The sequence below is a fragment of the Rhinolophus ferrumequinum genome, chromosome 22 (genome assembly GCF_004115265.2).
Source record: "Rhinolophus ferrumequinum isolate MPI-CBG mRhiFer1 chromosome 22, mRhiFer1_v1.p, whole genome shotgun sequence".
Taxonomy (NCBI): Eukaryota; Metazoa; Chordata; class Mammalia; order Chiroptera; family Rhinolophidae; genus Rhinolophus; species Rhinolophus ferrumequinum.
In genome coordinates this window covers 31,249,918-31,275,677 of record NC_046305.1, presented here as the reverse complement: position 1 = coordinate 31,275,677, position 25,760 = coordinate 31,249,918, and the positions used below count along the sequence as shown (strand labels likewise).

Sequence of the window (25,760 nt, the reverse complement as noted above, 5' to 3'; positions counted from 1 at the left end):
GGTATTTTATTTCTTTTTTTTGATGCAGTTGTAAATGGGATTGTTTTCTTAATTTCTTTTTCTGATAGTTAATTATTGGTATTTAAAAATGCAACCGCTTTCTGAATATTAATTCTGCATCCTACTTTGCTGAATTAATTTATTACTTTTAATAACTTTTAGGTGAATCTTTAGGGTTCTCTCTAGTTACAGTTTTACGTCATCTGTAACTAATGACAGTTTTACTTCTTTCTTTCCAATTCAGATGCCTTTTATTTCTTTTTCTTGTCTGATTGCTTTGTCTAGGACTTCCAATACTATGTGGAATAAAAGTGGTAAGAGTGGACATCCTTGTCTTTTTCCTGATCTTAAAGAAAAAGCTTTTAGCTTTTCACCATTGAGTATGATGTTAGCTGTGGGTTTGTCATATATGGCCTTTATTATGTTGAGGTATGTTCCCTGTATTCCCACTTTGCTGAGAATTTTTATCATAAATGGATGCTGGATTTTGTCAAATGCTTTTTCTGAATCTATTGATATAATCATATGATTTTTATTTTTCTTTATTTTAAGTGCTGTATCACATTAATATACAAATATGAACCAAGCTTGCATCCCGGGAATAAATCACACTTGATCATGGTGTATGATTTTTTTAATGTATTGCTGAATTCAGTTTGCTAATATTTTGTTGTCATTTCATTTCTGATTTTATTAATTTGTGCCCTCTTTTTTCTTAATGAGTCTGGCTAAAGGTTTATCAGTTTTGTTTATGTTTTCAAAGAACCAACTCTTGGTTTCATTGATCTTTTGCATTGTTATTTTAGACTGTTTGGTTTATTTCCTCTGATCTTTATTACTTGTATTTCCTTCTACAGACTTTCGGCTTTGTTGATCTTTTTCTGGTTCTTTAGGTGTAAAGTCAGATTGTTTATTTGATATTTTTCTTATTTCTTCAGATAGCCCTATATTGCTAGGAACTTCCCTCTTAGAACTGCTTTAGCTGTGCCCCATAGATTTTTGGGTCGTTGTTTCATTTTCATTTGGCTCAAGGTATCTTTTGATTTCTTCCCATATCGTTAACTCATTCATTCTTTAATAGCATGTTATTTAGCCTTCACATGTGTGTGTTTCCGTTTTCTTCGTGTAATTATTTCTAGTTTCATACCACTGTGATCAAGAGAAGATGCTTGGTATGATTTCAGTCCTCTTAAATTTATTGAGACTTGTTTTGTGGCCTAACATGTGGCCTGTCCTGGAAAATGTTTCATGTACATTTGAAAAGAATGTATACTCTGCTGCTTTGGGGTGAAATGCTTAAAATATATCGATTAAGTCCACCTGATCTAATTAATGTTCATTTAAGGCCACTGTTTCCCTTGTTGATTTTCTGTCTGGATGATCTATACATTTATGTCAATGGGGTAGTAAAGTCCCCTACTATGACTGTGTTACTGTCAATCTTCTGTATCTATCAATATTTGCTTTACATATTGAGGTGCTCCTACATTGGGTGTGTAGATGTTTACGAGAGTTACATCCTCTCGTTGGATTGGTCTCTCTATTATTATGAAATGCCCTTCTTTGTCTCTTGTTACAGCCCTTGTTTTAAAGTTTATTTTGTTTGATATAAGTATTGCTACCCCAGCTTTTTTTCATTTCTATTTGCATGGAATCTTTTTCCATCCCTTTACTTTCAGTCTGTATGTGTCTTTTGATCTAAAGTGGGCCTCCTGTAGGCAGCATATGTCTTGTGCTTTTCTCTGTTTAGCCACCCTGTGTCTTTGATTGAACATTTAGTCCATTTACATTTAAAGTAATTATTGATATGTAGTTATTGCCATCTTATTAATTGTTTTCTGATTTTTTTTTGTAGTTCTTTCCTGTTCCTTATTCTCTTACTCTCGTCTTGTATGTTGATTATATAGTGTCATGTTTGGATTCTTTTTTCTGTATTTCTTGTATATCTCTTGTAGATTTTTTGGCTTGTGGTTACCATGTGCTTCATATATACCATGCTATGTTTATAGCAGTGTATTTTAAGTTGATGGTCACTTAAGTTCGAATGCATTCTAAAATCGCTGCTGTTTTTACTCACCCCTTCAACGTCTATGTTTTTGTCATTATTTTTCACTTCTTTTGTTGTGTGTGTTTGTGTGTGTCTCTTTATTTATTTTGTGTGTGTCTCTTTATTTGGGAGGCAGCCAAAATAAGGAAACAAAAAAACATGTTCCAAATGAGAGAATGGGACAAAACTCCAGAAAAAGAACTAAACAAAATGGAGACAAGCAATCTTCTAGATAAAGAGTTCAAAACACTGGTTATAAGAATGCTCAATGAACTTAGGGGAGGAATTGTAATTACACATGATCTTCCTACTTTTGCCTTTTAACCTTTATACTAGCTTTATAGTTGGTTGATCCACTGCTTTTACCAAGTGTTTGCCTTTGTCGGTGAGTAATGTTTCTTTCTATATTTTTTATTCATATTTTTTATTTTTTTCTACTTAAAGACTTCCGTTGAACATTTCTTGTAGTAGTGGTTTGGAGTTGATGAACTCATTCAGCTTTTTTTTGTCTTAGAAACTATCTCTCCTTCAATTCTAAATGATAGCTTTGCTCGGTAGAGCAAACTTGGTGTAGGTCTTTGCTTTTTATCACTTTGAATAGTCATGCCAATCACTTCTGGTCTGCAAAGTTGCTATTAAGAAATCAGCTGACAGGGCTGGCCCGGTGGCTCAGGTGGTTGGAGCTCCCAGCTCCTAACGCCTAAGGCTGCCGGTTTGATTCCCACATGGGCCAGTGGGCTCTCAACCACAAGGTTGCCTGTTTGTCTCCTCGAGTCCCACAAGGGATGGTGGGCTCCTCCCCGTGCAACTAAGATTGAACACAGGCACCTTGAGCTGAGCTGCCGCTGAACTCCCGGGTGGCTCAGTTGGTGGAGCGTGTCTTCTCAACCACAAGGTTGCCAGTTCGACTCCCGCAAGGGATGGTGGGCTATGCCCCCTTCAACTAACAATGGCAACTGGACCTGGAGCTGAGCTGTGCCCCCCACAACTAAGATTGAAAAGGACAACTTGACTTGGAAAAAGACCTGGAAGTACACACTGTTCCCCAATAAAGTCCTGTTCCCCTTCCCCAATAAAATATTTAAAAAAAAAAAAAAGAAATCAGCTGACAGTCTTATGGGAGCGCCTTTGTAACTAACTGCTTTTCTCTTGCTGCTTTTAAGATTCTCTCTTTGTCTTTAGCCTTTGGCATTTTAATTATGATGTGTCTTGGTGTGGGCCTCTTTTGGTTCATCTTGTTTGATTCCTCCCCTAAGTTCATTGAGCATTCTTATAACCAGTGTTTTGAACTCTTTATCTGGAAGATTGCTTGTTTCCATTTTGTTTAGTTCTTTTTCTGGAGTTTTGTCCCATTCTCTCATTTGGAACATGTTTTTTTGTTTCCTTATTTTGGCTGCCTCCCTGTGTTTGTTTCTATATATTAGGTAAGTTTGCTTCATCTCCCATCTTGACAGAGCGGCCTTAAGTAGAAGATGGGGCCCAGTGGTACAGTCTCTATGCTCACCTGAGCAGGTGTTCTGGGGTGTCCCCTTTGTGGGTTGTGTGTGTCTTACTGTTGTAGTTGAGCCTAGATTGCTGTTGGCACAGCAGTGGGTGGGAGTGACCCTCAGGCTGACCAGCTGCGAGGACTTGCCGTGACTACGGAGGACAAGCTGTTGTGCCAGGATGGACTTCACGAGCAGAAGTCACTTTAGTGGGGCTCTGGTGCCAACTGAGTCTGCCTTTCAGATGTGTCGTTTGTGTAGGTGGTTAGATGGTGCTCTGGTGTTATGGTGAAGCTGGTCACCAGGTCTCTTAGTTCTGGAGCCTCTTGGGAGGGGCTGTGATGCAGGCCAAGGTCATTCACCACCTATACCTGGCCTTGGGCTGCCTGGTGGGAGCTACAAAGTGATCTGCAGTTTATTGCCACTTGTGCTGGGCTTGCAGGCATTGGAGAGGCTGTGCTGTAAACGAGGCTAGCTGCCACTAGTGCTGGGTTTGGGACCCTTCGGGTGGGCACTATAATGTGAGCTGAGGCCACCTGCCTCTTGTATTGGGTTTGTGGCCACTTAGTTTAAAGCTACAATCCAAGCAAACACTGGCTCCAGCTTATGCCAGGCTTGCAGCCACCTGATGGGAGTTATAATGCAAGTTGAGGCCAGTTGCCGCTTGTGCTGCCATTGGGGCCACTTAGCAAGATATACAGTGCACACCAAGGCCAGCCACTACTTGTTTGAGGTTTGTGGACCTTTGAGTGATTTTTTTAAGAAATCTGCAATGTGAACCAAGGCAGGTTGCTTATGTGAAAAAGCTGCTGGAAGCTACTCGGTCTGGATGCGCAAGTTGGGTGGCCAGGGTTTCAGGGAATCACCAGGGCAGGGTGAAAGTGTTAGCCACTTTGATGGAGACTCAAATTTGGCACCTGGCTGGGTGAAGGGAGAGCTCAACAAGTGAACAGTGGTATCTGGCAGTACTTCTGTCTCCAGAGAGAGCTGTCCTGACCCCTGCTCCTCCAGCCCTCACCCTGAAGCTCCTCCCCATATGTCCCTAGTGCTTGTCAAGCTGCCACCCCTGCACTGGAGCCCAGAGTGAGTGAGTCTGTGCAGGAGTGAGTCCATGCATGGGCCCCTCAAGTGACATACCTGGAACTCCAGCAGCCCTCTGTCTCATTCAGATGCAATCCCCACTGATTTTCACAGCCAGTTGTTGTGGGGACTCCTGTTTCCAGTACTGGTGCTGTGAGCTGGGGAGCCTGTTGTGGGGGTAGGACCACTTGCTCTTCAGGGTGACCTCCGCAGCTGAAATATCTCTCCTGATTCTTAATAGCTGCACTATGGGTGTGAAACCTGCCCATTTTGTGTCTCAGCCCTTTCTATCTGTCATGACGTGGCTTCTTTATATCCTTAGTTATAGGACTTCTGTTCACCTGGTCTTCGGGTTATTCTCAAGGGTGGTTCTATAATTTAGCTATAATTTTGATGTGGTTGTGGAAGGAGACGAGCACAGCGTTTATCTACTCCTCCATCTTGACCGGAAGTCCATAGTGCTCTAAATTAGAGTTCTAAGGCTAATAAGTTTTATCTTCATAATTCCAAATTAGCTTGATATGATTTGATGATATTTTAAAAGGGAAATTTTCCCATTTCATCCAAACTAATCATGATTTATTAAATCTTTTCTTCAAGTGTACTGAATATATGACTTTTAAGAAGACCTTGTTTCCTTTATTCCCTGTTTTTCTCACGATTACTCTGGAAGCCTTAATAAATACATAATTTCTTTAATTCCAGTTCTGTTGAGAGTGAGTTAGAGATAACAAGGCTTCCTTTCTTTTTACATATATATATATATATATATATATATATATATATACACACACATATATATATATGTATGTATGTTTTGGTTTTATCGTTTCTTATTTTTTTTCAAAACCAAATATATCTTGTTTTTTCTTGAAAAACCAAATGAACAGTGATTTGGTTTAGGCTTAATCCAAAATTAAGAGAATTAAATCTTATTTTATGAATGTTGTATTTTTCTTACAACTCTACAGCTTGTAATATATATATGTGCATGTGTATATGTGTATGTACATATATATTTCTTTGTTTTATTTTTACAGTATTTGAAAGCTGTGATAACTCCGGAATGTCTTCTGATATTAGATTATCGTAATTTAAATCTAGAGCAATGGCTGTTCCGGGAACTCCCTTCACAGTTGGCTGGAGAAGGCCAACTTGTCACATACCCTTTACCTTTTGAGTTTAGAGCAATAGAAGCACTCCTGCAGTATTGGGTAAGCCTGGTTTTACTTAGCTTCTTGAATTTGTTCTGGTTTTAAAATGCTATTGAGTAGGAAGACAAGTTGGTATTGTTTCAATGGCACTTTCCCTAAGCATACTCTCACCCCAGACAAAAACATCTCTAAGGGTCCTGTATGGAGAGTGTAATTAATTCTTAAACTTTATGACCCAATCAGATAGATGTGAAATCTCTAGGTGTAGAATATAGAGTCTCTTTGAGAATCATGTTATGACATTCGGTAAAGCACATTTCAAGTTGACTCTCCTTTATATAATTTTAATACCTGTATTCAGGGGTGATAATTCAAAATATTTATCTAAATATGATATAAATGAACATGTCAAAGAAGTTTTAAATATATTTCATTTTGTTCTCTACATTACATTGTATGTGTATTGTAAAGGTGCTTACGCATGGTAAATATAGCACAAATCATTCTAATACTTTCCAAATCATCCTTTGTTTGTATAATCCTTTGTTTGAAGCAGTTAAATCGTGGTTTCTTTTTGAGACCTATTTTGACATAAGAACCATGTGCACTTCTAATGACTCCTCCATTAAATTGATAGTCATTGGGTGTCAGGATCCTGTCAGGCCCTGAACAAGGATTGTCACTTCTTTCCTGGCCCCTTACAAATCTTTCATTATCTTTTCTTCCCTCTATTAGTCAAGATAGTACTATTCAGGAATGGGCTGCATGCAAGAAGTTGACGCTAGAAGCATGCTAGCAGAGTGGGAAGAGAAGGAAGGTAGAGGGGACTTGGGACATGAAGCAGATGGGGATTGGGTGAACCTGATAGCCTTCCCTTTTTTGTCTGCCTTGCTCTACCGAGGGAGTAGGAGATGGCTGCATTCCCTGCTTGGGTTACTTAGGCAATAGCATCAGCTAGTACCAGCCAGTGAGATGGCGACTAGTTGGAGCACAGTTACTAAGCAGGGAAAAATCAGGAGAGGGAAAGAAAAGATGCAAATGATGATCAGTGACAGGCTACACAGGCTGAGTGAGCCCTCACAGGACTCATGCTCAGATAAAGAGTATATGCTGGAATTTATCTCATTAATTTTACTGCTTAATTCAGTTACTTTTACGCTGTTTACCAACTGGTATGGCAGTATTTCAATATTTTAACTGGTACAGCTATATCAGTGCACACCTACTAAATATCATCCGTGCCCACATTGACCTGAATAATAAGACATAGACTTTTTACAGTGATTTGTTTTTAAAGTCCCAGTTATGTTTCAATTTTCAGAGTTTGTTCATAGGAATTTTGGACTGTATTCTGTTATATAGAGCATAGGTATTGTTTACCAAATGAAAAGTTTGTGTTTTAACCACAAAATGGCAGATTTTATTTTAATTAATCAGTCCCCCATTCCTTTCCTAACAAGTATTTGTAGGGGGAAGACTTGTAGTTTTAATTCCCTAACAATCAAATGAGAATCTAGAAACAACATAATGCATGGTTATCTTTTAACTCAGGAGATGGAGTTTCTGAATCATCTGCAATAGGCATTCCAGGAGTGACCACGTTCTGGAATGTTACCAACCACCCTAACTATTCTAGATTTCTGTATATAATCAGGATTCCCTGACCCTGAGTATTCTAAAAAGATTGTTTTAATTCTTATGAAAGGTCATGTTGTTATCTAGATCAACACCCTTCAGGGAAAACTGAGCATTTTGCAGCCACTGATCCTTGACACGTTGGAAGCTTTAGTGGATCCCAAACACTCTTCTGTAGACAGAAGCAAACTACACATCTTACTACAGAATGGCAAAAGGTAAACATTGGTGATTTAGACACAAATATCTTAAATTTCTTTTAGTAGTTTCAAAAGTGAAATGTTTAGCGTAAATTCAGATACAAAATTAGTGTGATTATTACCTGTTTTTAAAATGCCAGCTAGTCTTGCTAATGGTAATGACTTAACCTCAGTGCTTTCAAAGTAGGAAAGTAGCATCAGTGGAAATTGAGCTAAAAGGGGCATACAGAGTAATGTTTACTGAAAAGCTATTTTGCATGAAATGCTGTGTCCTGCTCTATAATGTAGCTTTGGTTTGGGAATTGATTCTTAATCTGCATGGTAAAGCTCAAAATACTTTTTTATAAGTCATTGTTTACCATGAGTGTATCTACTTAATAAGATACCCTAAGAAGGCACTATTCTTACAGTGACAAGTTTTTATAAGTTTATGTTATTGATCATTTCTGTACAATACTCTTCCAGTCTCTCAGAGTTTGAAACAGATATCAAAATTTTCAAAGAGTCAATTTTGGAGATCTTGGATGAAGAAGAGTTGTTAGAGGAACTCTGTCTAACTAAATGGAGTGACCCACACATCTTGTAAGTACAGTCATGTTTTGTTATTATTCTCTTAGGATCAGTTTTCTGTCTTAGGATGATTTTTTTATAGAGAACATAACATTTTTCTGGAATAGCAAATAAAGGCATTTTTCATCCTCAGTTGTACTATTTCCTGTGTTGTATTGCAGCTAATTCAGTGTAATAAACATATACTGCATGCATACTGTGTATACAGCACTGTGCTAGGCTGTGATGAATATAAAGATAAACACACCATCACCTTTATCTTCAAGAGACTGACCCCCAGGCGGCTGGTTAGCTCAGTTGGTTAGAATGCGTGCTCTTAACAACAAGGTTGCCAGTTCAATTCCCACATGGGCCAGTGAGCTGTGCTCTCCACAACTAGATTGAAGACGACTTGAGCTGAGCGCTTGCTGAGCTGCCAGTGGGTGGCCGGATGGCTCAGTTGGTTAGAGAGCGTGCTCTTAACAACAAGGTTGCTGGTTCAATTCCTGCATGGGATGGTGGGCTGCGCCCCCTGCAACTAGATTAAAAATGGCGACAGGACTTGGAGCTGAACTGCGCCCTCCAAACTAGATTAAAGGACAACGACTTGACTTGGAGCTGATGGGTCCTGGAAAAAACACACTGTTACCCAATAAAATTTAAAACAAAAGACTGAACACTGAAAATGGCCCACACATGTGCCCAAATAACTTACCGTACCCAAATAACTTACCTAGTGGGTGCAGTGAAAGAGAGAAAGAGATTCACACAAGGGAGGGAAAGCACAGGGTGAAGGAAGATGAGTAAGACACTGGCATATATTCTCTAAGTTTAGTTTAATATAAAAATGCTCGTCTTATAAACCTTTATCTCCTACATATTTAGAAATTTTCTCTATTTGTGCACAGCTGTTTACTTTTTAGGTACTCAAACTATTTCATTTTTGTTCTTTGTAGACCAATATCAGAATTAATAGACACTTGTAATTTTCACAGTCTGTACGGAATTTTAAGCATTTTGAGAAATTAATCTGTATTCTAATAAGGAAACATTAAGATAAAAAGGGCTATTCTAGCAGAAAGATATAGTAACAGAAATTTGAGCATACTTGTAATTTTTGTTTGCTTAGTTTATTAGGCCAGTCTGTCTCTAAAAGGCTTTACAATATAATTATCTTACTAAGTACTTCATTCCCACTTATCCTCCCTTACCTAGGGCAGTTGTATAGGTAAAGGGGGCAAAATAACTATGTATTGACATCATTCGTAAACATTTTCTTCATATATGAAAATGACATGTATTTACCTTGGAAAGGAAATACTCTTTTTTTGAAAATTTTCAAATACAGTTGACATTTAATACTATATTAGTTTCAGGTATATAGCATAGTGGTTAGACATTCATATAATTTACGAACTGATTCCCCTGATTAAGTCTAGTACCCATCTGGCACCATGCATAGTTATTGACAATATTTTTTACTATATTTCCTGTGCTGTGCTTTATATCCCCAAGACTATTTTGTAACTATACCAATTTGTACTTCTTAGTCCCTTCACCTTTGTCACCCAGTCCCCCAACCCCCGTCCCATTTGGCAACCATTAGTTTGTTCTGTGTATCTACGAGTCTTTTTCTGTTTTGTTTGTTTATTTTCTTTAGATTCCACATATAAATGAAATCACATGGTATTTGTCTTTGTCTTACTTTACTTAGCATAATACCCTCTAGATCTATCCATGTTGTTGTGAGTGGTAAGATTTTATTTTTTATGGCCAAGTATATATGTACCACTTCTTATTTAACCAGTCATCTATTGAGCACTTGGATTGTTTCCATATCTTGGCTATTGTAGATAATGCTGCAGTGAACATAGTGGTGCATGTATCTTTTCGAATTACTGTTTTATTTTCTTTGAATAAATATCCAGAAGTGGAATAGGCTGGATCATAAGGTAGTCCTCTTTTTAATTTTCTGAGGAACCTCCAAAATGTTTTCTGTAGTGGCTGTAACAATTTGCAATCCCGCCAACAGTGCACGAGGGTTTCCATTTCTCCACATCCTCAACAACACTAGTTGTTTGTTGATTTATTGATGATGGCCATTCTGACAGGTTTGAGCTGATATGTCATTGTGGTTTTAATTTGCATTTCTGATGATTAGTGACCTTGAGCATCTTTCCATATGTCTATTGGCCATCTGTATGTTCAGGTCCTCTGCCCAGTTTTTCATTGGATTGTTTGGTTTTTTTGGTGTTAAGTTGCATGAGTTGTTTTTATTTTAGTTTTTTATATTTCAATTCATTTATATTTTTGAAATTCAGTTTCAGTCCTAGCCTACAAATCTATCTACTGTATCAATTTAAAGGGCATATTTCCATAGCTTTTAGTTCAATGTTACATGTGTGTTTTGAGTGTATTGAATAATTATTACATATTTCTAATAGTTTCCCTTAATAGCCCTCCATTAATAAACATAATTATGTGATCTTTAATTAAGAATAATTTATTTTCTACCCTGAAATGTTTGATCTCTTACTCATATTTCGGTTCTATAGCTCAGCTAGCCACCACATTGTGCAGTTATCTCAGTAGTTGGTATCACTTTACTCTTGTTACTGGCTAAAGGGAAATGTGTCTTCCTTAGCCATCCTAATAGTAAACTATTCTTGACTCCATCAATCCACCTTCACCTTGAATAATCTTTCCTATAGGATTATGTGGTAATCGTGTATCTCTATCTTAATTAAATATTCATTGCTAATATTAGCCTGGGAAATAACAGTATATACATAATAGAAAGTTACCATAACCACAATTTTCTATGCAGACAACCCATTTTAAAATGACAAGAGATACTCCTAAAATTAAGTACAGATGTTGAATAGTTGAAGAAGAGAATTCGCGTTGTTAGTGTAGCACCATTGTTAAGAGGCTTGTCTTTGCAGCCAGACACCATGGATGCAAATCCTAACTCAGCCACTTGCTGGGATGTGATTGAATGAGTCTTTGAACCTGTCTTTGTCCTAAATTCTTTCATATATCTTTCAGGATTTTCAAACATCACTCACTGTTTGGAATACTTCTCCTGTATTACTGGTTGTTGTTGGTTGTAATTTCTTGATCACATGGAGGAGAGATATTCAGGGAGAGCACATTCCTGTAGTTCTCCAACGTCACGTCCCAGGACAAGGCCCTCTGAGCAGGGTCCAGGCATTCCCACTCCTCCTGAGAGAATTCTGTGAACACATCCTTGAATGCCAACTGTCCTCCCCATAGTGTGACCTCTGCTCTGCTTTCTCCGTTTCTGGGTCTGTGTATGAGTTCTTTTTAAATTTTGGATATTAACCCCTTATCAGATGTATCATTGGCAAGTATCTTCTCCCATTCAGTAGGTTGTATTTCATTTTGTTGATGATTTCTTTTGCTGTGCAAAAACTTTTTAGTTTGATGTGGCCCCATTTGTTTATTTTTTCTCTTATTTCCCTTGCCTTTGGAGATGGATCAGAAAAAAATATTAATAACAATGTCGGAGAGTTTACTGCCTATGTTTTCTTATAGAAGTTTTATGGTTTTGGGTCTTACATTTAAGTCTTTAACCCATTTTGAGTTTATTCTTGTATATGGTGTAATAAGGTAGTCCAGTTTCATTTTTTGCATATGTCTGTCTAGTTTTCCCAGCACTGTTTATTTAATAGACTGTCTTTACCCCATTGTATGTTCTTGCTTCCTTATAGGTGTGGACTCATTTCTGGGCTTTTTGTCCCATTGATCTATGTATCTGTTTTATGCCAGTACCATGCTATTTTGATTACTATAGCCTTGTAGTATAGTTTGATATCAGGTAATGTGATACCTTCAACTTTGTTCTTCTTTTTCAAGATTACTATAGCTATTTGGGGTCTTTTGTAGTTTCATATGAATTTTAGGATTTGTTCTAGTTCTATGGAAAATGCCATTGGTATTTTGATAGGGATTGTGTTGAATCTATAGATTGCAGAAAGGAAATGCTCTTTATGTTCATTTTTAGTTTTGGTTTTGTTTTACCTGATTTGTACTAATATGCACTGATTCATCAGCATTCATACACCTGGATTTTCCTGTAAATAGTAGTGTGTATTTGCACAGAAAACTCTTGAATTGGGTCTGTGGAACACAGTGACGCTAACTAGCCTGTAGAGGGATGGGACCTATGCCCTTGAGTTGCCTGTATAGTGTTTAGTATCCATGACAAAGCCACTTACAGATTTGCCTCAGTCACAATAATATAGAAGACAAAGGCTAGTTTTTTCATTAGTAGCTGAATATTATGTAATACTTCAGGAAGTTTTTTGGTACTAAATGTATGATGCACATATCCAAAACATGTTAATTATGTTAACTCTTATAATTGAAGTGAAAAGAGCAGCACTGGAATTGACCATGCAGAAGAGATGGAGTTGCTTCTGGAAAACTACTACCGATTAGCTGAGGATCTTTCCAATGCAGCTCGGGAACTTAGGGTACTAATCGATGATTCACAAAGTATTATATTCATCAATCTGGACAGGTAAGAAAGCATTGTATGAAACAATCAGTAAGTGTTTTCTTTATAAAATAATTATTATAAAGTAATAAAGCTTTTAAGTAACTGTCATTTTGGAAGAACTTACACCATCATTATCATCTATAACTACTATGTGGAAGTATGTCTTTTTTTCTTTTTAAGGTACAGATTTAATCCATGTTGTGTTCAATAGATTATTTAGTGGATTTGCTGTGTGTAGTTGCCCTTTGATCTAACTAGGTGTTCTCTCCAGCCACCGCAATGTGATGATGAGGTTGAACCTACAATTGACCATGGGAACCTTCTCTCTCTCACTCTTTGGACTAATGGGAGTTGCTTTTGGAATGAATTTGGAATCTTCCCTTGAAGAGGTGAGAATGTATTATTTCAATAATTTAGAGGGTTTTTTCCTAATATTTTGAAGATCAATTAAAATGGATTTTAAAAAGTCTTCACATGTATACTCCCCTAGTGAAATAAAGTACTCTAATTCATTTAAAACTCAAGCAGTATTGGTAGACCCCGTACTAACATAGGTAGAAGTGTACCTTGGTTACCTTATGTTTCCCAAAGAATAACTACACCTGGGGAGGGTTTGACAAAACATAGTTACACTGTGATTAGAAAAGTGAGGCTCAAAAAACTTAAGTAATTTGCCCAAGGGCACAGAACTAGAAAATAATGGAGTTGGGATTTGAACCCAAAGATTTGCACTTTCCACTTTTCTCCTCTGCCTTTCCATATTAACATGACACTGAATTGCCAGAGCTTTTCATGTGATTATTGCCTTGTATTTTCAGAACATCTCTTACTGTCAGGTATATAGAAATGAATCTGAATCTGCAGTCAGCACGCTCTGGCTCTGGATTCTGATTAATCTAACAAGTCTGTTCTCTGTCTCTGTGGCTGCCACCCTCGTCCAAGCCACATCATCTCTCATCAGGACCACTGTTTGCTTTTAAAAATTGATTTTTAAAACAGGCAAATCGGATGGTCACTCTTCTGCCTAAAACTATTCAGTAGATCTTGATTGTCCATAAGATAAAAATGCAAACTTCTTGACTGATAGGGCTTTACCCAGTCTGCTGTGCCCATCTCTCTATTCTGTCTCTAGCCACCTTACCCTCACGGTTGGTTGTTTCATCAGTATTTCTTCTCCTTCATGCTGCCTCCACACATCTCTCCTTGGCTCCCACCTTTTTTTCCCCAGTTAACTTACCTCTCAGGTCTCAACTTTTGTGTCACTTCCAAGGAGAATTTTCACTGATTGAACCCTCAACTCAGCCAAATAAAATTAACTACACTCATTATATGTGCTCAAATAATTCCATGCTTTCCATTTGCCGTGTTCCTCAAATTTGCAATTGCTGTTCAAAGTCCGCAAAAGATCATAAGCTCCCTGAGGCAAAGTCTGTATTACTCATTTTTAATGTTCCTTATAAGATGTAAAAGAAAAATAAATGTAATATGTTCATTTATCCATCTTACAAACATGCTTTTTAGGTACTTTTGTATACTAAACACTGCTTTCAGCCCTGGGGATATAACCGTGATTCCCTGCCCTATGGAAGTTACATTAAAGTGGAGGAGAGAGAGAATACACAGTATGTTAGGTGAGGAGTACTGTGAAGAAAAATAAAGCCAGATAAAGGGATGGGGAATGTTAGGAGGTGGTGAGACGAGGAGCATTTTAGAGATAGGGTGTTCAAGAAAGGTCTTTCTGAGAAGGTGACACTAGAGGAGGGACCTGAATGAAAAGAGAAAGTGGGAAGAGGTTGGGGGAGTATGGTAAACATAGGGAACCACACATGTAAAGTCTGAGGCAGGAACAAGCTGAGCTTGTTCAAGGACCCGCAAGAAGGCAGAGTGGTTAAAAGGGGGCAAGTCAGTTGGTGTGAGGTAGGGAGTGAAGTCAGAAGGACAGACAAGTGTCAGATCATGGAGATTTGGTAAAGCATGGTAGGGATTTGGATTTCTTTTTAAGTGTGATAGGAATCTGTTGGAGGTTTTTTTTAGCCCAAATCTAGACTATTAGAAAGTTCAGGGCTGGCCTGGTGGCTCAGGCGGTTGGAGCTCCATGCTCCTAACTCTGAAGGCTGTTGGTTCGATTCCCACATGGGCCAGTGGGCTCTCAGCCATAAGGTTGCCAGTTCAACTCTTCGAGTCCCGCAAGGGATGGTGGGCTCCGCTCCCTGCAACTAAGATTGAACACAGCACCTTGAGCTGAGCTGCCTCCTGGATGGCTCAGTTGGTTGGAGCGCGTCCTTTCAACCACAAGGTTGCCGGTTCGACTCCCGCAAGGGATGGTGGGCTGCGCCCCCTGCAACCAGCAAATGGCAACTGGATCTGGAGCTGAGCTGCGCCCTCCACAACTAAGACTGAAAGGACAACAACTTAATCTGGAAAAAGTCCTGGCAGTACACACTGTTCCCCAATAAACTCCTGTTCCCCTTCCCCAATAAAAATCTTAAAAAAAAAAAAAGAGTTCAGAAGTAACCAAAATATCTTGTGCAACATAAACTGACCCTTGATGTTCTCAGAAGGCACTTCCAGACCTATGCAGATTCCCCAATTTGTGACTACAGAACTCTACAAGTTTCTGTCTTTCTCCCAAATCATTTTGGTTAACAACCATATTTATGTACGTATACTCTACAAGGTAACTCCATTTTATACTTCTTTTAATATTTTCTCTCATTTAATGCCTATTTACCAAAAAAAAATTTTTTTTACAAATTCCTTTCTAGTTCTAGCATGTGCAATCCTAAATACAGAGCAACCTACTTATAATGAGATATGAGTGGTGGGTAGTGAGCTAGGCCTGCTCAGTAGTAACTGGGTGATTGGTTTCCACAGAACAAGATTCAGATCAGTGCATTGTCCAAGTTACAAATTACACACCTTATGGTTTCTGGAAGAATAGCTGAATCATGTTTATTAAATCCATGAATGTCAAAGAATCTGCTCATATATAGTTACTATTTACAATGGTGAATCTAGGATAGGAAAAACATTCTTTTTTACTGTTTATTTTTAAAAATATTTTTGTGGGTTTTTAAAATTAGTTTCAGGTGTACAAAACAGTATAATAATTAGACATTTACGCCCCTCACAAAGTGATAACCCCATTTACTACTCATCTGACCTCGTACATATCATGTTTCCCCAAAAAATAAGAACTAGCTGGAGAATCAGCTCTAATGTGTCTTTTGGAGCAAAAATTAATATAAGATCAGGTTTTATAGTAAAATAAGCTGATTGTCCGACTTAGGTCTTATTTTCGGGGAAACACAGTAGCTATTACAATACCATGACTATATTTCCTATACTGTACTTTACATCCCGTGACTGTGTTTGTGTGTGTATACACACATACATAAATACACAGAGGGTGCCAAAAAAAATGTATGCACATCTTTAGAAAGGAAAACTATTAAAATTAAAACATTCGATATATACCAATAACAAAAGATGAATACAAGTCACGTTTGACTTATGCAATTACAGAACATGCTCAAAATGGTTACCATCAGTGTCCAGACACTTCTGATTACGGTGAACTACTGCTTGAGCAACTACTGCTTGAGCAACGTTGCCCAAAGTCTCCACTACATTTTTTGGCACACCCAGTGTGTGTGTGTGTGTGTGTGTGTGTGTGTGTGTATAATTGTAGTTGACATTCAGTGTTATTTTATATTAGTTTCAGGTATACAGCACAGTGGTTAGGCATTTATATAATCCCCCCAATCTAAGTCCAATACCCATCTGACACCCTACGTAGTCTTTATAGCATTATTGACTATATTCCCCATACTGTATTTCATATCCCTGTGACTATTTTGTGAATACCAATTTGTACTTTCTAATCCCTTCACCTTTCTTATCTATCCCCCAACTCCCCTCGCATCTAGCAACCATCAGTTTCTTCTCTGTATCTATGAGTCTATTTCTGTTTTATTTATTCATTTAGTCTGTTCCTTAGATACCACATATTAGTGGGATCATATGGTATTTGCCTTTCTCTGTCTGACTTATTTCACTTAGTGTAATATCTTACCAGAGGGTAAGGGGGGTGGGGGGTGGGAGATGAGGGTAAGGGGGATCAAATATATGGTGATGGAAGGAGAACTGACTCCGGGTGGTGAACACACAATGGGATTTATAGATGATGTAATACAGAATTGTACACCTGAAATCTGTGTAATTTCACTAACAATTGTCACCCCAATAAATTAAAAAAAAAAATATCTTCTAGATCCATACATGTTGTTGCAAATGTAAGATTTCATTCTTTTTTATGGCAGAGTAATACTCCATTTATAAATGTACTACACTTTCTTTATCCAGTCGTTTATTGATGGGTATTTTGGTTGTTTCCATATCTTGGCTATTGTGAATAGCACTGCAATAAACATAGGGGTGCATGTATTTTTTGAATTAGTGCTTTGGATTTCTTTGGATAAATACCCACCAGTGAAATTGCTGGGTCATAAGGTAGTTCTATTTTTAAATTTTGAGGAACCTCCATACTGTTTTCCACAGTGGCTATACCAGTTGTAATCTCGCCAAAAGTTCACAGAGGTTCCCTTTTCTCCCACATCCTCACCAGTACTTGTTTCTTGATTAACCCTGCAATAAACATATGGGTGCATATATTTTTTGAATTAGTGTTAGCTATTCTGATACAAGTGAGGTGGTATCTCATTGTGGTTTTTATTTGTATTTCTCTGATGATGAGTGACGTTGCGCATCTTTCCATATGTCTATTGGCCATTTGTATGTTCTCTTTTGAGAAATGTCTATTCAGGTATTCTGCCCATTTGTTAATTGGATTATTTATTTGTTTTTTTGGTGTTGTGTGAGTTTTTTATAAATTTTGGATAGTAACCCCTTATCAGATGTGTCATTGGCAAATATCTTCTCCCATTCAGTAGGATGTCTTTTTGTATTGTTGATGGTTTCCTTGGCTGTGAAAAAACTTTTCAGTTTGATGTAGACCAATTTTTTATTTTTTATTTTATTTCTTTTGCCTGAGTACATACCACTAAAAATGTTACTAAGGATGATGTCTGAGAGTTTACTTCCTATATTTTCTTCTAGAAGGTTTATGGTTTCGGGCCTTACATGTAAGTCTGTAATCCATTTTGAGTTTATTCTTATATAATGGTTTAAGAAGGTGGTCCAGTTCCACATTTTTTGCATGTATTTGGCCAGTTTTCCCAGCATTAAATACACTGTCTTTATCCCAGTGTAAATTCTTGCTTCCTTTGTCATAGATTAAATGACCATATCGGCATGGATTTATTTCTGAGCACTCTATTGTGGTCCGTTGATCTATGTGTCTGTTTTTATGCCAATACCATGCTATTTTGATTACTATAGCTTTGTAGTATAATTTGATATCAGGTAGCATGATACCTCCAGCTTTGTTTTTCTTTCTCAGGATTGTCATGGATATTCAGGGTCTTTTCTGGTACCATATAAATTTTAGGACTATTTGCTCTAGTTCTATGAAAAATGCCATTGGTATTTTGATAGGGATTGCATTGAATTTTCAGATTGTTTTGGGTGGTATGGCTATTTTAACTATATTAATTATTCCTATCCATGAGCTTGGTGTATGGTTCCATTTATTTGTATCTTCTTGAATATCTCTCTCAAATGTCTTATAATTTTCTTAGTTAACTTCCTTGGTTAAATTTATTCCTAAGTGGTTTTTTCTTTTTTTCTTTTTTTTTTTTATGCAATTGTAAATGGGATTTTTTTTAAAATTTCTCTTTCTGATAGTTCATTATTGGTGTATAAAAATACAGCTGATTTCTGAATATTAATTTTGTATCCTGCTACTTTACTGAATTCATTTATCAGTTCTAATAGTTTCTTGGTGGAATCTTTGGGGTTCTCGATACACATGTCATCTGCAAATAATGACAGTTTTACTTCTTCCTTTCCCATTTGGATGTCTTTTATTTCTTTTTCTTGTCTGATTGCTGTGGCTAGAACTCCCAGTACTATGTGGAATAAAAGGGCATCCTTCTGTTGTTCCTGATCTTGAGGGGAATGCTTTTAGCTTTTCCCCATTGAGTATGATGTTAGCTGTTGGTTTGTCATATATGGCCTTTATTATGTTGAGATATGTTTCCTCTATTCCCACTTTGCTAAGAATTTTTATCATAAATGGATGCTGGATTTTGTCAAATGCTTTTTCTGCACTTATTGATAATGACCATATGACTTTTATTTTGTATTTTGCTTATGTGGTGTATCACATTAATTGAATCAACCTTGCATACCTGGAATGAATCCCACTTGATCGTGTTGTATGAATTTTTTAATGTATTGCTGAATTTGGTTTTGCTAATATTTTGTTGAGGAATTTGCATCTATGTTCATTAGGGATATTGACCTATAGTTTTCTTTTTTGTAATGTCTTCGTCTGGTTTTGGAATCAAGGTAATGGTGGCATCATAAAATGAGCTTGGGAGCTTTCCCTCCTCTTGGATTTTTTGGAATACTTTGAGGAGACTAGATGTTAATTCTTCCTTTAATGTTTGGTGAAATCCACCTGTGAAGTCATCTGGTCCAGGACTTTTGTTTATTGGGAGCTTGTTGATTACTGATTTGATTTCATTGGTAATAATCGGTCTGTTCAGATTTTGTTTTTTCTTGAGTCAGCCTTGAAAGACTGTATACCTCTAGGAATTTATCTATTTCTTCCAGATTGTCCAATTTTTGGCATTTAGTTGCTCGTATATTTTCTTTAAATTTTTGTATTTCTGTAGTGTCAGTTTTCACTTCTCTTTCTTTCTGATTTTATTTGGGTCCTCTCTTTTTTTCTTGATGAGTCTGGTTAAAGATTTATCACTTTTTTTTTCCCATCCCCCACCTCCCTCCCCCATAACAACTCCAATTCAAGTCGTGGTTCTCAGTCTAGTTGTTGAGGACACAGCTCCCTGGCCCCTTTTGGTATTATGAGCATTGTGCTGTACCTGACTGAGGCAGTTGGCTGCCGGCTACTCATGCTGGCTGCCGGCCACTCACACTGGCTGCCAGCCGCTCACAGCAGTACACGGCACCCCACAGCAGCTCTCGCCGGCCGCCAGCCACTCACAGCAGCCCAGCTCCAGATCGAGCCATTTTTCACCATCTTAGCTGCAGAGAGCACAGCTTACTGGCCCATGTGGGAATCGAACTGGCGTTCCAACTACCTAAGCCACACAGCTGCCCGCATTTGTCACTTTTTCTTTTAAAAAATCCAGCCCGTGGTTTCATTGACCTTTCATATTGTTTTTTTTTAGTCTCTATTTTGTTTATTTCCGCTCTGATCTTTATTATTTCCTTTCTTGTACTCACTTTGGGCTTTGTTTGCTGTTGTTTTTCCAGTTCCCTTAGGTGTAAAGATACACAGTTGATTAGTGACTGTTGATTTAAGATTCTTCATGTTTCTTTAGGTAAACCTGCATTGCTATGAATTTCCCTCTTAGGACTGCTTTCTCTGTGTCCCATACATTTTGGATCATTGTGTTTTTATTTTCATTGTCTCAAGGTATCTTGATTTTGATTTTTTCCCTTGATTTCATTGTTGACCCATTCATTATTTAGGAGCATGTTATTTAGTCTCCATGTGTTTGTGTGTTTTTCAAGTTTTTTTCTTGTAATTGATTTCTAGTTTCATAGCACTGTGTTCAGAGAAGACACTTACGTGATTTCAATCTTCTTAAATTTATTGAGACTTGTTTTATGGCCTAATATGTGATCTGTATTGGAAAATGTTTCATGTGCACTTCAAAAGAATGTATATTCTGCTGCTTTGTGGTGAAAAGCTCCAAAAATATCAATTAAATTCGTCTGGTCAAGTGTGTCATTTAAGACCATTGTTTCTGTGTTAATTTTCTGTCTGGGAGGTTTGTCCATTGGTGTCTGGGGTGTTAAAGTTCCCTACTATGATTGTATTAATATTACTGTTGAACTCTGTCTTTATGTTGGTCAATATTTGCTTTGTATATTTAGGTGCTCCTGTGTTGGGTGCATAGATGTTTATTAGAATTATGTCTTCTTGTTGGACTGATCCCTTTATTATTATGTAATGTCCTTCTTTTTCTCGATTGTAGTCTTTGTTTCTTATTGTAGTCTCCACTATAAGTATTACTCCCCTGCCTTTTTTCTCATTTCCATTTGAGTGAAATACCTTTTTTCATCCCTTTACTTTCAGTCTGTGTGTGTCTTTCAATCTGTGGCGGGTCTCTTGTAGACAGAATATGCATGGGTCTTGTTTTCTTATTCAGCTATCCTGTATCTCTTGATTGGAGCATTTAACCCATTTACATCTAAAATGATTATTGATGGGTACATAGTTATTGCCATTTTATTATTCATAGTATTGATCTTCGTTTGTTTTGGCCTTTCTTACATTTTAAGAAGTCCTTTTTAACATTTCTTGTAATACTGGCTTGGTGGTAATGAATTCCTTTAGTTTTTCTTGACTGAGAAGCTCACTATCTCTCCTTCAATTTTAAATGATAATCTTGCTGGGTAGAGTAGCCTTGGTTTTAGGCTCTTGTTCATGACTTTGAATATTTCCTGCTACTTGCTTCTGGCCTGCAAAGTTTCTGTTGAGAAATCAGCTGACAGTCTTATGGGAGCTCCCTTGTAAGTAGCTAGCTGTTTTTCTCTTGTGTTTAGCATTCTCTCTTTGACTTTAACCTTTGCCATTGTGATTATGATACGTTGTGGTGTTGGCCAGTTTGGGTTCATCTTGTTTGGGACTCTGCACTTCCTAGCTTGTATGTGTATTTTCGTTTGCCAGGTTAGGGAAGTTTTCAGTCATTATTTGTTCAAATAGGTTCTTGATCCCTTGCTCCCTCTCTTCTCCTTGTAGTACTTCTGTGATGCAAGTGTTGTGACACTTGATGTTGTCCCACAGTTCCCTTAAACTGTCGTCATTGGTTTTTGTTCTTTTTGTTGTTGTTGTTCCAAGTGGGTGTTTTCTCTTACCTTGCCTTCTAAATTGCTGATTTGATCCTCTGCTTTATTTAATCGTTGATGCCTTCCTGTGTATTCTTCATTTCAGCTATTGTATTCTTTATTTCTGACTGGTTCTTTTTCATGGTCTCTGTGTCCTTTATGCTTGCTATGTCTTTGTTGAAATTCTCGCTAAGTTTCTTAAGCGTTCTTATAACCAGTGTTTTAAACTCTGTCTCTGATAGGTTGGTAGCCTCCATTTCATTTAGTTCTATTTGTGGAGGTTTCTCCTATTTTTTTTATTTGGGGCATATTTCTTAGTTTTCTGATTGTGGCTGCCTCTGTGTATTTGCTTCTATGTATTAGGTAGATCTCCTGTGTTTTTAAGTCTTTGCTAGGTGGCCTTATACATGAAGTGTGACAGTTCACGATCTTGCCACTGCGCTTACACTGGCAGCACTACAAACAGCTTGGTAAAGTTTCATAACCTTGCTATATCAGTGTCTCACAGCTGTGTTCATGTTGACGTATGGCGGTGTCTTGCTGAGTGGCGTTATTATTGTTGTTGAATGTTTTTCTGTGCCGTCTCAAGAATGTCTGAGCTTGAATGAGAGCAACAAACAAACATTAAATTTCTTGTTAAACTTGGCAAGAGTGGAAGTAAAATCAAGGATATGTTAGTCCATGTTTATAGGGATAATGCCATGAAGAGAACAGCAGTGTACAAATGGATTAAACATTTTCCTGCGGGGGAGAACATGTCACTGATGAAGAGAGGTCAGGGCAGCCAGTAACAAGCAGAACTGATGAAAACATGGCAAAAATTCATCGAATTGTGCATCAGAAATCGTCAGCTGACTGTGAGAAGCATAGCAGACCAAGTAAACATCGATAGAGAAACAGTTAGAAAAATCTTAACTGACCATCTTGGCATGAGAAAGGTATGTGCAAAAATGGTCCTAAAGGAGCTACTGATGAACAAAAGCAGAGAAGAGTCGAAGTTTGCCAAGACCTTTTGGAGAGGCAAAACGATGTTTTGGACCGTGTTATCACTGGTGATGCAACATGGGTATATTAAAGTTCCATCAGTTCAAATCAAAAGTCAAAACGCTGTTGCTAACCTTTTTTGATATCAGAGGGATTATTCATTATGAATTTGTACCAACTGGACAAACAGTTAACCAAGTTTACTATTTGAAAGTGCTGAAAAGGCTGTGTGAAAAAGTTAGACGACCCGAACTTTTCCCCAACAATTCATGGATCTTGCATCATGACAATGCACCAGCTCACAAGGCACTGTGAGGGTTTTTAGCCAGTAAGCAAATAACTATTGGAACACCCTCCGTAGTCTCCTGATCTGGCTCCCAATGACTTCTTTCTTTACCCGAAGATAAAGGAAATATTCAAAAGAAGACATTTTGATGACATTCAGGACATCAAGGGTCATATGACGACAGCTTTGATGGTCATTCCAGAAAAAGAGTTCCAAAATTACTTTGAAGGTTGGACTAGGCGCTGGTATCAGTGCATAGCTTTCCAAGCGGAGTACTTCGAAGGTGACCGCAGTGATATTCAGCAGTGAGGTATGTAGCACTTTTTCTAGGATGAGTTCGCGAACTTAATTGTCAGACCTTGTAGTATGTGTCTTCTGTGGTCCAATGGTACAGTCTCCCTAATCTCCTGTGCGTGTGTTCCAGGAGTGTCCCTTGAGTGTCTTGTGTGTATTCTCTATTTTTGATAACTTTTGGCATGTCAGTTGTTGGGATTGACTCCCAGGGTGGCTGACTGTGATGACTGGCTATGCCCACCGTATATGAGCTGACCCCTCAGGGTGGAGGCTGACCCCTCATAGGAGGCTTCACCTCTGCAGGCTCTTGTGCCTGTTGAGACCCCCCCTTTAGGTGGGCCTCTAGCAGTCCGAAGTAGTCTCTGGGTGTGTTGTTTCTGGTGTCTCTTGGGTGGGGCTCCCGTGCAGTCCAATTTCAGCCTCACCTGTTACCTGCTCGCTGCTACCTTGTAGGAGCCACAAAGCCATACGTGGTTGGCTGCTGCTTGTGCTGGACGTAGATGTATGTGGGGGTGGCCTCGCAGTGAATTGCGGCCAGCTGCGACCAGTATTGGGACAGCTTAGCAAAAGGCCCAGAGCCATCTGCCAGCTGCCCATAAGGCTCAGCTGTTGAAAGAGCCACCTTTAGGTACTCGTGATAGGCCGGTTGACCGGTGTTGAGTGTCCCTGGCAGTACAGTACTAGTAGGACAGAGTTTCAGGGAGTTATGAGACGTGGTCCTTGGTTTTTACAAAATTAATGCAGATTCAGTTCTTACACCAGTGTCTGGCGCCCCGATATCACCTCAGCCAGCCGCAGCTCGCCTCAGGCTTGCAAATCCCTGAGAGCTGCCCAAGAGTGGCTGTGGCACAGGTTTTGCGTGACTATCCACCACCAAAAGCTTCCCAGGTTGTCACGGGCCATCTACTGCTGTAAAAGGCTTCCACTGCTTGTGGAGCAGGCTGGCCACCCAGGCACTGAGAGTGCCCCTGGCACTGCAGATCTAGGTGGGCGGGGGAAGGTTCCAGGGAGCTAAGGGGTATAGTTCATGGTTTCTACAAAGTCAGTGCAGTCTTGGCTACCAGTGGCAGGCCGGCAACCTCCCTGCAAAAATGCCCTGATAATCCCATGGCCAACCACTGCCCGCCTCAAACTCCCAGTTTCCTGAGAGTTACTGGAGACACTGCAGTGCAGGTCTTGGGTCACCGCCCACGAGCAAATGTTTCCTTGACCGCCATATCTGTCAACCACTGCAAAAAGGCTTCTGCAGCCTGTGGGGTAGGGCCAGCAGTCAAGAGTGTCGCAGGTGATGTAGCACCAGCTGTGCAGGAGAGCAGGGACCCAGGGCGTCACCCTAGTGGTGCACACATGTGGATTCCCCCGACCAGTGTGGTCCCAGACTTAGCCATTTGGGGGAGGGCTCAACACTGAAAAGATGGCATCCTCCTGTAGGCCACATGTGTGTCAGGCTCTCCACAAGGACAAGAATGGCTCCTGTCCTTCAACTCTTGCCTCTGAAGCCACACTACTCAGTCTTTCCCCACACATCCCTGGGCCTCTCGAGCTGCCGCCTCTCTAGCAGAGACCAGGTGAGTGTTTGCAAGCGAGTGGGTCTGTGTGTGGGCTCTATAAGAGGGCAGCTGGGTTTCCAGCCACCTTCTGTCTCACCAGGACAGGCAGACAGATTTGTGTCCTCGCTGATTTTCACTGCCAGATGTTGTGGGAATTTCTCTTTCTGATACAGGACCCCTGGGCTAGGGAGCCTGGTGTGGGGCCCCTCCCTCTTCTAGGGCAACCTCTGCCCCTGAGGTGTCCTTCCCCGTGTTCAGCCACTATCTGTGGGTTTGGGGTCAGCCCGTTTCGCGTCTCTGCCCTCCTACCAGTCTCGATGTGGCCTCTTTATATCTTTAGTTATAGGGTTTCTGTTCAGCTAGTCTTCTGATGATTCTTAAGATTAATTGTTTTATAATTTATTTGTAATTTTGATGTGATCCTGGGATGCAGTAGGCATAGCATTTACTTAATCTGCCATCTTGGACCTTCTCTTTTTAAGATAAATTCAGACTGTTCCAAGAATAGTCAAAGAAGTCTTCACGATATAGCTTTCACCCAGATACTTAAGACACCAACATTTTTCACATTTGCCCTATCATTCTATCAGTATATATACATGCTTTTTTCCTTAAATCTCTTGAGAATAAGCAACAAATGTGATGCCCCTTTACCTGGAAATATTTCAGTATATATTTCCTAGAAACATGGACATTTTCTTACATATCCACAGTACAGTTGTCAAAATCAAGAAATTTCAAACAGTGCTATTTTCTAGTCTCTAGACCCTTGTTTAGATTGTGCCTTGTCTCAGGAGAGCTCTTTATCTCAGAAAATCTTGGCTTATGTGTTGCATGTAGTTGTCATTTAATCGGGACCAGTGTTTCTGTCTTTCTTTCATGGCCTTGACATTCACAAAGACTGCAGTTCAGTTATTTAACCTTGATGCTTTTTTTTCCATACTAGGTTCTGGTTATGCATATGTCAGTGTGTTCTTTACATTGAATCCC

At 38.8% G+C, this 25,760-nt stretch overlaps 1 protein-coding gene across 1 annotated transcript in view; it reads left to right on the top strand.

Annotated features, from left to right (window-relative positions):
* Nucleotides 1–25,760, top strand: part of MRS2 (magnesium transporter MRS2) — a 43,303-nt gene that overhangs the window by 12,751 nt on the left and 4,792 nt on the right. The window contains exons 5-9 of the mRNA XM_033094125.1: nucleotides 5,652–5,825; nucleotides 7,488–7,618; nucleotides 8,066–8,182; nucleotides 12,543–12,695; nucleotides 12,946–13,063. Coding sequence (XP_032950016.1) covers nucleotides 5,652–5,825; nucleotides 7,488–7,618; nucleotides 8,066–8,182; nucleotides 12,543–12,695; nucleotides 12,946–13,063 — 693 coding nt within the window. The remainder of the gene's footprint in view (nucleotides 1–5,651; nucleotides 5,826–7,487; nucleotides 7,619–8,065; nucleotides 8,183–12,542; nucleotides 12,696–12,945; nucleotides 13,064–25,760) is intronic.